General features: G+C 29.8%; 2 protein-coding genes across 8 annotated transcripts in view; one reads left to right on the top strand and one right to left on the bottom strand.

Annotated features, from left to right (window-relative positions):
• LOC105146162 (uncharacterized) overlaps window positions 1-15187 on the bottom strand; it is a 49525-nt gene that overhangs the window by 5462 nt on the left and 28876 nt on the right. The window contains exon 5 of one of the 2 annotated variants that reach the window (XM_087416340.1): window positions 5779-5909. The exons of the other annotated variant lie outside the window; for it this stretch is intronic. Coding sequence (XP_087272466.1) covers window positions 5817-5909 — 93 coding nt within the window. The 3' untranslated portion in view covers window positions 5779-5816. The remainder of the gene's footprint in view (window positions 1-5778; window positions 5910-15187) is intronic. 2 annotated transcript variants of the gene reach the window in all.
• The window catches only part of LOC147906605 (uncharacterized), an 83024-nt gene continuing 77801 nt past the window's right edge, over window positions 9965-15187 (top strand). For all 6 annotated transcript variants that reach the window (XR_015548350.1, XR_015548349.1, XR_015548347.1 and 3 more), the window contains exon 1: window positions 9965-10135. The gene's annotated coding sequence lies outside the window, so the exon portion shown is untranslated. The remainder of the gene's footprint in view (window positions 10136-15187) is intronic.

Genomic DNA, 15187 nt, shown 5'->3' with positions numbered 1-15187 from the left:
TGCTTTGAATCAGATTAATGCAAGTAGCTGCTTTGAATCAGAGCGATATAAAATATTTGGGTTATTACTATTGTTGGATGAATCAATTTTGTTATAAATAACCTTTTTCTACAAATTTTAGATAAATATTACTTATTATATTACTTATAGAACTGCCATTTCAATACTAATTTATAAGTTATATTTACAAAATATAATGATTGTCATATATTATAATATATATAATTTAACAATACTGTCTATCTTAAATTATTATTTATTGAAATGTATATTTATGATAAGTAATTTATAATACATTAGATTAATAATTTTGACTAAATTAATTTTGTGATAGTAGAAAATAAATATTTAATGAATGGAGTTTAGTAGAATGGTTGATCTAGGAACTTGAAATCCAATAAGTTATCTAAAAATTTGGAAATTTCATTCTAACTTAATGTTCACAGAAGTTATTGATTATAAATCTGCCAAAGTCGAACTAAGTCAACACTGGGAAATGAAGATATTGTAAATTAACTTGACTTCGCACACCGACAGTTCTTTCTTCATAACAACCTATTTTTGTCCATAGAACCAATACATAACAGTATTTAAAGCTTTCAACATTTACTACAATTCATATTTGAATTTATATTTTTTCAGAAAAGTACTTAACAGCTTTTAATTTTTACTGGCACAATTTATATTCAAGTTTATATCTTTTCAGAAGAAGACATTGTTTTACTAATGACCTATTAAAATTTACTTATGTATATTAAACAATGCTTGTATTCATGTGTCTTGTGCATGATAATAAATGTATATAATTGATTTCTGTGTTTGTCGTTATTGTTTTTATATGTTACTAAATACCCAATATCTTTCGTTGTATAAAAGTTGATTAAATAAAAACAAATTATCCTTAATCTATTGGTACTAACATTCCTATCTCCTAGATTTATGTTTTTCCTTAATCATTTTTCTTTAATCATCACTATTCAGTTCAATTTAAATTTTATTTCTATCTCCTTGTGTCTAATTTTATTCTATATATTTATAACTATTAAACATAATACACATAACTTATGACTAACTAATTACACATTTAAATAACATATTTGTATTTTATATTGAATTTTGATACATTGAAAAACTTGTTAAATTAAATAATTAGATTATTTTGGACTAATAGTAGTAATTGATCAAACTTATACATATGAATAATAAAAAAAAAGTTAATTTATTATTTCAATTTTATAAAATACTAAATATTATCAATAAAGAGTAACTTGGTAAGAAAATATATACTTGTAATTTAAATACAAGTTGAAAAATTTATTAAACTTACACTGGTAATTATCTTTACAAATTATTTAAAGATTTACTTTAACAATTTTTATTTCTTTAATACAATTATATAAATCTTTACTCAAATTAATAACTTATTCTTCTCTATATTATTATATTAATGCCTTATAACTATTATTAACTTCTTTAACACTAATTATATAAATGTGGGATTTCAATTATATTTAATAAAATTAGTCTAATACTTATATTAACAACTTTAATATTTTATTCTAAAATCAGTAATCAATAATAGTCAATTTATATATAATTTCAATATAATCAGGTTTAATTAAAAATTTACAATTTACAATTTTATGAAAGTTCACAATTTAGAATTAATTGATAATTTAAACATTTAAAAATCAATTTTCCTTGTGATATATAATAAATAGTGTATAAAGAGATATAATATAAGTAAGAAAAACAATCTCAACAAAAGAGATAGCAAAGAAAGGGATGATATTTCTCCTCAACATAAAAAATTAAGAATGGAAAAGAAGGATTTTAGTGAAAAAGATTATGATATGGATTTATCTTAATTACATTCTACGGGACACAACACATCCGATAGATCTGTTCTTAGGAATTTTGACTTGGAAGAACTAGTCAAGATAGATATTTGTAATAGGTCAAAAAATGAGTGGAAATGAGCGATCCATAAATCAACAGAAAGATAGATTAAATAGGAAGTAAAGTGGCTTAATTAGTTCTAAATTTAGTGATATAAGGGAGAGGATGAGTGCTCCTAGGGATTCATTTCAAGCTGCAATGGCTTCTTCTTCCTTAGGTACAGGAAATAATATAAGTTCGAAGAGCTTCCTAAAGACCGACCTTAAACATAAATATATAGAAACTCAATTTGGCAATAGATATAGTGAGGAATCACATGCCCCTTTTCTAGTATATGTCGAGTCATTAGACCAATCAATAAATAATTTAAACTCTATGTCCATTGCGAAAAAAATTTGCTCAGTTACTAATAATATCAAAAAATCTTAAGGCTCCTGACTACTCAACCAAGAACTCTGCGTTGACGGTGACGATACAGAATCAGACGGCGATTTGGCGAAACGGTAGCCACACACTTAAGCATTCATACTCGTGTGCACGCCTGCGGCGCGCCGAGAGTGAACGAGACAGCGAGCTCCTTCTCACACTAGTTGCTTGTTTCAAGCGACCGAAAACGCTTTCTCGGCAATCTCAGCCGCTCGGCGGCCCAATAAGGGGCGAGGAGCATTCTAAATAATATATAAGTTTTAATAAATTGAAACTATTAAAGTAAGAATAGTATATCCCTCTCATTAATCCAGAATAGTATAAATCATATTAAAATGCAATAGTTTATGAGATATTTAATTGTTTATTTAATTTTTCATGCGCATTATATAGTATACTTTTCCTTCATAAATTCGAGTAGCAAGAATAGTTCAGAAGAAGTAGAATTTTACCGGAAAAAAATTATAACCAGCATTTCTCTTCACAAAAGTCTCGAAAGGCTCAGAAAAGAAATGCGTATGATTGAGACTCGAGACTTGTGAAGAAAATATGCGAAAAAAATCAAATAGTTGCAAAAAAACACGTTTTTCGCTTATAAAATGAAAGATATTGATTGTATGGAAAAAAAATCCATATAAAAAATGTACGTATTCGAAATACCTATAAAATGAGACATGGAAATATTAAAATTGATCTATTAGTTCAGTAGAAAAAAAATAAAAACACATCGAAAAAGGCCTTTTTTTTCACTCGCTTTGTGTTCATTGAGACTTAAACGCAAAGCTTTGAAATTCTCGTAAAATGTAGCCCTCGTAATGATGAACAAATTTCACTCTGAACAAGCCTGAAATGTTCATTAATTTTTTGCAAAAAGCTATTTGTTTACTAAAAACCTGTCTGCGGAAAACTTAATTTCTTCATCTTTGAGCAGTCGCACAGCAATTTACAGAGCCGATTTTTCTTTTTCAAGCGTTGTACTATCACTTAATAAAACGATTTTTTGCAGTTAAACTATTATAAAACGATTTTAAAAAGTGAGTATCTATTTCCATATAAAAAAATGGAAATAATTTCGTTAATATGTGTTCGAGAGCGAGTCAGAGCGAGAGCGATGACGTGAAATTTTTAAAGTGATGCGGCGTTTGTCAATATTCCTTGCGAATCACATTCGGCGGTTTTCTAGCGGCGGAGCGTCTCTTTGGCGGTGCACTAATAGCGATGCGTTAACTTAGAACGGCGGAAAACTGAGAGCGGCGGAAAACTAAGAAAGTCGGTGAACTAATGGTTGCGGAAAACTAAGAGTTACGGAGAACTAAGAGTTGCGGAAAACTAAGAGTTGCGGAGAACTAAGAGTTGCGGAGAACTAAGAGTTGCGGAGAACTAAGAGTTGCGGAGAACTAAGAGTTGCGGAGAACTAAGAGTTGCGAAGAACTAAGAGTTGCGGAGAACTAAGAGTTGCGGAGAACTAAGAGTTGCGGAGAACTAAGAGTTTCGAAAAACTAAGAGTTGCGGAGAACTAAGAGTTGCGGAGAACTAAGAGTTGCGGAGAACTAGCAGTTGCGGAGAACTAGGAGTTGCGGAGAACTAAGAGTTGCGGAGAACTAAGAGTTGCGGAGAACTAAGAGTTGCGGAGAACTAAGAGTTGCGGAGAACTAAGAGTTGCGAAGAACTAAGAGATGCGGAGAACTAGGAGTTTCGAAAAACTAAGAGAGGTATTGCTAATCGGTTTTGCCTTTTATACTCTTTGAGAACAAAGGCTTCCTTTTGCATTCGCCTATGAGATTTTTACACATTGAAAATTTTGAGATGATCCTCTGTGTCGGGTGACGATTGGCGATTTCGCGCGCAACGGCCAAGCGGCACGCTATTGTCATGCGCGCCCGTTAAATCTGGATTCTTGATTGGAATGAACGCAAATTACGCGTTTTGCGTCACGCGATCGCGCGTGCGCGACGACCGATCCGAATTGGTTAGCCGTTATAGCGGTTGAAGTTTGCGTACGTGCGACGTGCGGTTTGGCTTGTTGTTTTTTGACTTTATTGACGAGATGATAGCCGAGTTTATGTTTTGGAAACTTCTAAGGACGCTTGAGATCCTTCTAGAAGCTTTCGATCCGTATGTCGCACGAACGCCAAATATGGAAATTATGTACATGTTGGCCGTATCTCGAACAATATGCATCATATCAAAATAGCCGTGTGAAACATTCGAAATCTGACATTTTCATACGAATTTAAAAAAAAAAGATTATTCTTCGATTATTAGGAGCCGAGATAACAATTTTTTTTTCAAATTCTGTGTAAAATCTAGTTTTTAAGATTAAGAGTTCGGTATGGCACCAATTTGTCAAGGAAGAATTGAATTTTTGCTGTTAAAAAATTCTCGAAGTTTTTGCTACTGAAAAAGTTTGTTTAAAATCATTAAAAAGTTGAAGAACATAAGCGAGGCAGTGCGCCGGGCCGAATGAGGGAAGCAGGGTTGATAAAAAACGTGTTTAAAAAAAACACGTTTAAACTAAAAATGTTGCAAAAACTAAAAATTTCAATTACTTTGCGAAACATTTGGTTAAGCTATTTGTTTATATCTCGTCGAGCTATCTCAGATTTTTAAAAAATCAAGTTTTCACGTCAATTTATTGCTGAGAAAATATGAATTTAGCAAATTTTCACATGAAATCAAATACGTGCAAATCGCCGAGCGGCCTGATCTTAACCACTCGATTGCACGCCGGCTTTTCTCATTCCGCCTAGCATACTGCCTCAATCGCGTTTTTCAACTTTCCAATTTTTGCTACGAAAAAAAAGATACCCACTTTTTAAAGTCGTTTTATAATAGTTTAACTGCAAAAAATCGTTTTGTTATTAAGTATACGTGATAGTACAACTCTTGAAGAAGAAAAATCGCTCCTGTAAATTGCTGTGCGATTGCTCAAAGATGAAGAAATTAAGTTTTCAGCAGACAGGTTTTTAGTGAATGAATGGCTTTTTGCAAAATTTAATTAGGCATGTTTAGGACTAGATTTGTTCGTCATTACGAGGGTACATTTTATGAGAAAAAAAAAAAGCTTCGCGTTTTCAAAGCTTTGCGTTTAAATCTTGATGAACAGAGAACGAGTGAAAAAAAGGCCTTTTTCGTGTTTTTATTTTTTTTTTACTGAACTAATAGATAGATTTTAATGTTTCATGTCTCATTTTATTTCGAATACCAATATTTTTTCTACAGATTTTTTTTCATACAAATATTTCTTTTTATAAACGAAAAACGTGCTTTTTACACTATTTGATTTTTTTTGCATATTTTCTTCTCGAGTCTCAAATATACGCATTTCTTTCTGATGGTTTTTCGAAACATTCGTGAAAAGAAATGCTAGTTTATAATTTTCATTTCTCCTAATGAGGTCAGAATTTTCACAGATGGCTCGAGATAATATATGTTTCAGATAGTGACACTTACGTTGGTTGAGCTTTTCAGATCCCATCTATGGATTTCGGTCAGGGGTACTCTTTGAACTCATTATCTAGTTCTTTTACAGCAGAGGCCATTTTGGAATCGCTCAATTTTATATTACGAAATAACATTCCTTCCTGTAATATTGCAGAGTTGCTTAATCTATGCATCTTAATCCACATTATCCATGGGTAAAAATAACAAGTCTAAATTTTGCCATTTAATTCGAAATATACAAAATAAGTTATATTCAATTGAGAAAAACTTTTCTGATATACATGTTAGATTTATTTGGTGTCCTGCCCATATCGGGATCAAGAACAATAAAACTGTAGATCTCATGGCTAAGGAGGCTGTCAAATTGAATAATTCAATAAACAATAAAGTAGACTATAAACAATATATTTCAACCTTGGCTATTAATTATGAAAAACAACTGATTTTTACAATTCATTTGATCGGAAAGCTGGCAAATATTATATGGAATTAGCGAAATATATTGATATAAAATTTTTCAAAAATGTTAAAGTTAATAAAGAGGACTTTGACAGAGCTATAAGAATAGTTACTGAATATTGCTTTACTAATTCCTTCCTTTATAAAATTAAAACTAAGGATGATCCAAAATACGAGTGTTACGAGTTCCAAGATATTAACCATTTAGTATGGACATGTCCGAAATATATGAAAACAAAAGTAGGAAAAGATGTTAAGACATTTATAAAGTTAAAATTATACCTTCCTTTTACATCTTATTGCGGAGGCAAATATAAAAACAGTTAAATAGTATTTATAGTAAAGTTTTTATACTTTAATAACATACAAATATAAATTATAAATGCGATACCGTTTTAACGGTCTTTTGCCCGAGATGTATTATACTTCACCCTACAGCTTGGTGGCGACAACTGCGACTGGATCTTGGAGCTCCGATCTTTGTTAAACAAAGGAGTAACGTTGGCTCTGAGAAATATAGTGACGATATATAATTCCGCTCATCTCTGAGCGAAATTGGTGCGAGAGATCCTAACCTCATGATTGCGAGAGAAGGTGACTTTTGGGGACATCAATTTTTGAAATTTACAATAATGTAAAAGACCTCTAATCCCTCGCGGAAATTATCACAGGATTTGAGATCCAAACTCAACACATAATACTGTGACTCTTTCATTGGGTCGGAAAATCAACTAGGGACATAATAAGAAAAAGAAGAAGAAGTATCGCCATAAAATGGATTCGTTTTCCGTAAGCAGAAGACGCAGATTCTTATAAAAAGACATATGTAAATAAAATCACTTACTCTTAGTTCAATCAGAGTGTGCTCATAGAGTCTCGGAAAGCGGTTTTTTTAATAGAGTAATTAATAGTTAGTTTCTGTGATGCATATTCGTTTCCTGCATTTTGTTTCTTGCCGAAATCCGGATATATAGAAGATTTCAGCACTACTGAACACTTCTACACTAGTGCTGTAGTGCAGTAGTGCCTCAAAATACTCCTAAGATTCAGTAGTACTTTTCTACAAGGGAAACGCAGCGACACTGCCGTGGCTACTTTACGCAAGCCGGCGAGTTGTGAGGGATCGAGGGATCTTATTGGATCTCAATAAGGACTGAACCGATCAAGTTCTAAGTATGTTCAATCGATTGCATCCGCTCGGATTATGTAATGAAAGTGTTTTTATTTTTTCTCTACGTGCCCTACGAGCGGAGATATTGCGATGCAAAATCAAAATCTTTGATTTTTTTATCATTATTAATGTTGTTGACCAGAGTAGAAATGTACGGTTTATTTTTTGATAATAAAGCTTTTGATTTAACTAACAGATCAGCGTTGGCACTATTGACACACATAACGGTTATTGAGTTTAACCTGCTAGTTGTTAACTAATTGTAAGTTAGAATATAATATATAATAAAAAAGCGATTTATTGGTTATCGAAATCTATTTGTTTATAACTTATAATATTTAACAAAAGGAAATCAGATGACAACGAAATTATACACTGTTATTTGTTAACTAAGTTAAGAAATGATAATGAAAAAGCAATTTACCTCTAAATGTTTAAAATTATTATAATATTTAACTAAAGGAAATCAGATGACAACGAAATTATGGTATATGTATGCTGGTATTTGTTAACTAAGCTAGGAAATGATAATGACAAAGCAATTTATTCAATTACGATTTCCATTTGTTTATAATTTAATATTTAACAAAAGAAGATCGGATGAAATTATACGCTGATATTTGATAACTAAGCTAGGAAATGGTAATAAAAAAAGCGATTTATCTCTATTTGTTTATAATATTTAACAAAAGAAGATCGAAGGGAAATGAAATTACACACTGGTATTCGTTAACTAAGTTAAAAAATGATAACGACAAAGTAATTTAACCGATCTCGATTATTATTTGATTATAACTTATTATTTAATAAAAGGAGATCGAACAAAAACGAAATTATACACTACATTTGTTAAATAAGCCAGAAGATGATGACAAAGCGATTTATTCGACTTCAATCTCTATTTGTTTATAACTTAATATTCAACGAAAGAAGAAAAACGAAATTATATGCTGGTATTTGTTAACTAATAATATGCTAGGAAATGATAATAGCAAGGTAATTTATTCGATAACAATCTTCATTTGTTTATAACATAATATTTAACAAAAAGAGATCAGATGAAAATGAAATTATACGCTGATATTTGATAACTAAGCTAGAAAATTATAATAAAAAAAGCGATTTATCTCTATTCGTTTATAATTAATATTTAACAAAGGAGACCGGAGGAAAACGAAATTACACTTGTATTTGTTAATTAAGTTAGGAAATAATAATAACAAAGTAATTTATCTCGATTTCCATTTGTTTATAACTTCATATTTAACAAAAGGAGATCAGATAGAAACGAAATCACACACTAGTAATTGTTAACAAAGCTAAGAAATAGTAATGAAAAAGTGATTTATCTATATTTGTTTATAATTAACATTTAACAAAAGGATATCGAACGGAAATGTAATTATACACTGATATTTGTTTGCTAAGCTAAGAAATAATGACAAAGCAATTTATTCGTTTAACAAAAGAAGTACTTCTCGAATAAAACCTAAGTATTCAACCAAATTAATATAGTAATTTTAATTTTTTTTCAAGGATATTTTTATTAAAGGTCTTCTTATTTCAATTCAAGTAATGGTAACTTTAATTCTCTGTTAAAAATTATTACTTCGAAAAAAATTAATGCATCAAATCAAAAATTAAAACCCAGATGCTACAATTTTAATTAATCAAGTTAAATTCTATCAAATTAAAAAGTAAAATACAAATGGTACTGTTTCATGTTATTTATACAAACTTTTTAAAAAAAGATAAAAAAAGCATTAAGAGTGTGTACTTTTCGTAAAACATCATTTGAGCCGATTTCACCAACGCTAGTTACTTAATTGGTCGTGGAACTGATTAATCGTGCTGTTTAGTAGAACTTTATATAAAATTACCTTTTTAAACAAAGATAAAAAAAGCGCTAAGAGTGTGTATTTTTCGTAAAAAATCATTTAGGCCGGTTTCATCAACACCAATTACTTAATTGGCCGTGGAACTGACTAATTGCATTTGCTGTTTAGAATTGATCACTTTTGGTTGATAGATTAACGAAGTTAGTTTTGGTTAATTAATTTGGCTTAATCAAATTGGTGAAACTGATCCATATAATATTAAAAAATATAGCCAAGTTAAATTCTGTTAATGTTTTTTTGTTAATTTTTTACTATATAGTAAAGAATATGCAACAGTTTGCAGATGATCATCATCTTGATATTGATTTTGGTATTTTTATATTACTATTATAAGACAGAAGAGAGAAGAGTTTTATGTGCGATACTTGCATTTAAGCTCACACGGCCTCCATGGACGTGGGATTGGAATACGTCCGATCAATGCGTCACGGCTATGCCGAGATTCCCAGTGCGCTCGCGGGATGTGAGTCCCAACTCATTGGTTGCGAGGGACTATCCACGTTTTACCAGCTAAGCAGGTTCTCATGATACGCAGCTCACGTGTTGGGGCCAAAGGTCTCTAGCCAGCATGTAGCTATCAACCATTGCCACCGCGAATCCTACTCATGACTGGGTGCGGGCAATTGCCACAGCCCCGTAATACCAATCTAGATCATCGGTCGGATCGTCGTAGTAGCTACTCCCAGTTTGCGTCGCCTACACGCGCGACACTGATCGGCCAGCGCTTTAGGTGCCAACGGGACGCTTCCCGGGGACGCTCTACAAGAATCGCTCAGCAACTCGACCCCAGGCCTAGAAGCAGGGCGCCGAGCTTTCAACCTAATCGGTATCCTCCCTGGTAAGCTAAAAAGCTTATTGACTCATTCATAATTCTGAGACTATCAAGTGTTTAGATAGCCTCAAACCTTATAGAAACAAGCTGACATTATGTAGGGTGTCGCTAAAACTCGGAAAAATTCGTCGAACTCGGAACGGTAGATCGCGAATCGAAACGCACAGGGCATCAAATCACTGCCCAAAGCTATTATAAGACAATAGGAGTGATTTGAATTGATGGGATTTTTTAATTTAATTAATTGTAGTGATATATGTATCATTTTTATAAAAGATTTGACATCAACGATTGCCGCCAAATTAAATTCCATTTAAAAACAAGTTAAATGCAAAAGGGCTACAAGTCAACAACTTTGACCTATAAAAATTGGTAGATAAGTAAAAGTCTTAATATTATAAATTAATTATGAAATTTAATAACATGCCGGCTAACAACAACAACACGTTTTGACGTTTTGACAACACGATAGGATTATCAATGTTTACAAAATATGTCTAAACGATAAAAAAAAAAACATAAAGTCGATCAAAAATTAAACATGTACTTCGCATTGAATAACTATATAATTGTTGGTATCAATAAAATTAAGAAGGATCTTCTTGTTAGTTGAACAGAACAGTAACGCAAAAAAAATACATACAATAGAATCCGTCGGAAAAGTAAAAACTTATACTGTGTCGATGGCAAATAAAAATACACTTCTCAATGTCAAGACATCAAACTGTTGATATCAATAATTAAAGAATCTTCATCTTGTTAGAAAAATTGTACAGCAAAAGAACGTCGGTGATTATATATTAGTGTCCAGAACGAAAAATAATGCATTACAGCTATAATATTAATGTAAGATTATAAGAATGACAAAAATTTGATAAGAATAATACAAAATTGATATAAGTGAAAGTAAAAAAATGTACAAATCTATCAGTTCAATTAAAATTGAATAAGAAAAATACCTTTCATAATTGTAATTGAGAGTTCAGTCCAAAAAAATTAAAATATTAGGTGTTGGAATTAATTCGTAGCGTTTTTTAATGAAAGAATGTTATTTATTTCACATGAGCATTAAAAAATACATTAATGAAAGTACTTCCCATCACTTGTAAAACGCTACGAATTAATTCCAACACCTAATAATATAAATAAAGTGCAATAGACATTGCGATGAAAAATCAATGTCTCTTATCTTCGATGTTGTTAGACAAAATAAATAATTTAAAATGACTTTTAGAGAAGAGAAGTAAAGTTGATGTTAAAAAATAGTGGGAAATAAGAATAAAGAGAGAGGGATAGGTAGAAAGAACATAGAAAGGGGGGATATAGAGAAGAAGGAAAGATAATTATGAGGGAGAAAGGGATTGTATGATTTGTGAGTAAGATCCTGACAATGATTCAGTATCATTTTGTTTATTTACACCTCGTCTCTATCTTTTAATGTGAATCATTTCAGATATCAATCTTTCGTTATAAGAAGATTCACTGTCTAAAATCCTCACATCATTCCATTTAAAATTATGATTAAAATTAACGCGATGATCGGATATAATAGATGAAAAACCTGTTTTTTGTATTTTTGTTTTTTTGTTAATATCCGAAATGTATTCACGTAATCTAGTACTTAGTTTTCTCTTAGTTTAGCCAACATAGCTGACGTCATAATCATCACATGAGATCTTATATACAACATTTTGATTCGAAAGCAATTCCAACTTATCTTTATCTCTCTTAAAAATTTTTTAAAGTATTGGTTATGGTGAAAGCTAGTTTACAATAAAACATGTTAGACATATGTAGAAAACTTTCTTGAGATAGAATATACATAAGGAATTGTAAAATATTTTTCTTTGATTTGTAAATTATGTGTAGTATTCTTATTCAATGTATGAAATTTTAATCTTTGTTCTATTGTGGAAAAAATAAAGGAGAGAGGGTAACCATTTTCAAGAAAAGTGTGAATTGCGTCGATCAAATTTTTTTGTTGAAAGCGAGGATGTGCCAGATAGAATATTTTGTCTAAAAAACTGATAATTGTATCTCCTTTGTGACAGAGAGAGTAATTCAAATAGAAAATGAGAAACCTGTCAGAAAAGATAGCTTTGTGATATGCATAAAAAATGATTCTCTGATTGTCAATAATAATTGTTGTATCAAGAAAACACATTCTATCGTTAACACCATACTCCATAGTAAACTGTATTCTTGCGCGTAGAGAATTGAAAGTGTTCAATGTACTATTGATCATGTTAGATTGAAGTGCAAGAAGGATCAACATATTGGAAATAAAACAGTGGTGGTATTTGTAATTTTATGATCGCCATCTCTTCAAGATCTTGCATTACAATGTCTGCAATTGTGGATCATGACCTATCGGAGTGCCAAATACTTGTTTATAAATTTTTTGATTGAACGAAAAAAAGATTAAATTTAATATAAAATTGACTGCAATAATAAATTCTTCTTTAGAAATGTTTGTCTTCATAGAAATATGGTCCCATCTTTTATTAATCCAATGTGGAATGAAACATGTGAATTTGAAATATTTAATCCATATTTTGCTCTTATATTTTTAGTACAAGACGAAGATATGTTTGGCGACAGCAATTTCATAGGACAAGCTACTTATCCTATGGATATTAATCGTTATTTATAAAAACATTTGGTAAATATGCCGAATAGGAGAGACAGTTCCGATGACCTTGATTGACCTTGACATATGTTGTTAAGGTCCTGAGTGACCTCCATCAGCCGTCGCTCGTCATTTATTAAAAATTTATTAAAATAGTTTGAAAATTTTATTTTGTTGTTCTAACTACGTCGAAGATAAGAGACATTGATCTTTCTCTCATCGCGTTCTCTATTGCACTTTATTCATATTATTTAATTTTTTTGGATTGAACTCTCAACTACAATTATGAAAGGTATTTTTCTTATTCAATTTTAATTGAACTGATAGATTTATACATTTTTTACTTTCACTTATATCATATATTATTATTATATTATATATTTTGTATTGTTTTTATCAAATTTCTGTCATTCTTATAATCTTACATTATTGTTATAGCTGTAATGCGTTATTTTTTGTTCTGGATATATAATCATACATCGACGTTCTTTTGCTGTACAATTTTTCTAACAAGACGAAGATTCTTTAATTATTGATATCAACAGTTTTGATATTACGAAGTGTATTTTCATTTGCCATACACAGTATAAGTTTTTACTTCTCCGACGAATTCTATTATATGTATTCTTTTTGTGTTACTGTTTCGTTCAATTAACAAGACGAAGATCCTTCTTAATTTTATTGATACCAATACTTATATTATATTATTCAATATCAATATATATTATATTATTCAATAAGTTATTCAATGCGAAGTACATGTTTAATCTTGGATCGACTTTATATTACGTTTTTTACCGTTTAGACATATTTTGTAAACATTAATAATGATCCCATCGTGATCGAAACGTGTTGTTGTTGTTAGCCGGCATGTTATTAAATTTTATAATTAATTTATTAAGACTTTTACTTATCTATCAATTATTATAAGTCACAGTTGTTGGCTCGTAGCCCTTTTGCTTTTAACTTGTTTCCCATTTCTTCAGTAATATTTTCATCAATGGTCTCTTTATTCCAACCCAAATTATAATAGCTTTATTTCCCTTTAAAATTTATTACATAAAAATCATTATATCATAAAATTAGTTAAACTTAATGATATGTATCATTTGTGTAAAAGATGAGTATGATTCGTATAAAAGATTTGATATCAACAATTGGCGCCAAGTTATATTCTGTTAATTCATTGTCAAATTTTTATATACAGCAAAGAACATATGACCATTGTCTTGATATTTATTTTGATATTTTTATATCACTATTATAAGACGAAATGGTGGTGAGATATTTTAATTTAATTAATATTTTGATATTTTTACTATTAATATTGTAAATACTTTCTTTATATTCATAAATACTATAGTTCATTTTGTATCTTTACCATACCAAATTAAATAAATAATGAATATTAATCTAAAGATATGTATATAAGATATTGTACAAAAGATTTGATATCAACAACTATGACGTCAAGTTAAATTCTACTATATAATGTAAAAAGTATAAAAATAAAAAGTATAATCCATATGATATTACTTTATTATTTACTTAATTCAAATGATACTATCTTTAATTTTTATACAATGAAACCTAAGTATATGTATATTTTATTGAACGATTCCTATTCCAATCTAAATAGTTTAAATTCTTTTTAAATGAAATTATTATATCATAATTTGTTCGAAGACAAATTTTTTTTTCTCTTCCAACAAAGTAGTGGTTATTTAATTCTTCTCTTGAAAACATTATACAAAACATTATTATAAAATTGCGTTACCTTGCTCAATTTAAGTACCACAAAAAATTAAATAATTAAATTGTATAAAAAAATTTAATTTAAATATAAAAAATTTTCATGTAAAAACATTTGGCGCTGCTAGATCTCGATATATTTAGAAAAATAAGAATGTAACACTTAGAAAAATAACATAAATAAGAAGCGTATTTATAAGAAAAATTAGAAATATATTAAAAAACATAAATATTTAGGAAAATAAGAAAAATAAGAAGCATTCCCAATGAGAGTTAAAGTATTATATTATATAACAAGCGACACAAATGACACGGTGTAACCCAATGAGTCGTTACATCCTTGTTGTTTGCCAATGTTAAACAAAGGTGACATCCCTATGTCGCATCGTGTCGCTTGTTGGAAGGCACATAGTCACATCTAACGTGTGTATATATGCGATTGAGTTATAGAGTCGTGTAAATTATGAACGTGATGCTATTAAATTTAAGTCTAAGAAAAATAAATTTAGATTTGTAAGACATACATTATAAAAAAGAAATAAATAGTAAGCTTTATTATTATTTAATGTAAAGTTCAAATTAAATTTATTACGTTTATTATTTCTTTTAAATTATCTTTTATTCACAAACTATAGAAATCAAAGTCTTAAACAGTCTAGCTGAATCTTAAATGCTTG

The sequence above is a fragment of the Acromyrmex echinatior genome, unplaced genomic scaffold, assembly GCF_024713525.1.
Source record: "Acromyrmex echinatior isolate Ae372 unplaced genomic scaffold, ASM2471352v2 Scaffold20, whole genome shotgun sequence".
NCBI lineage: Eukaryota > Metazoa > Arthropoda > Insecta > Hymenoptera > Formicidae > Acromyrmex > Acromyrmex echinatior.
The sequence above is the reverse complement of the archived record's forward strand: the minus strand, read 5'-3'. Positions and strand labels throughout refer to the sequence as shown.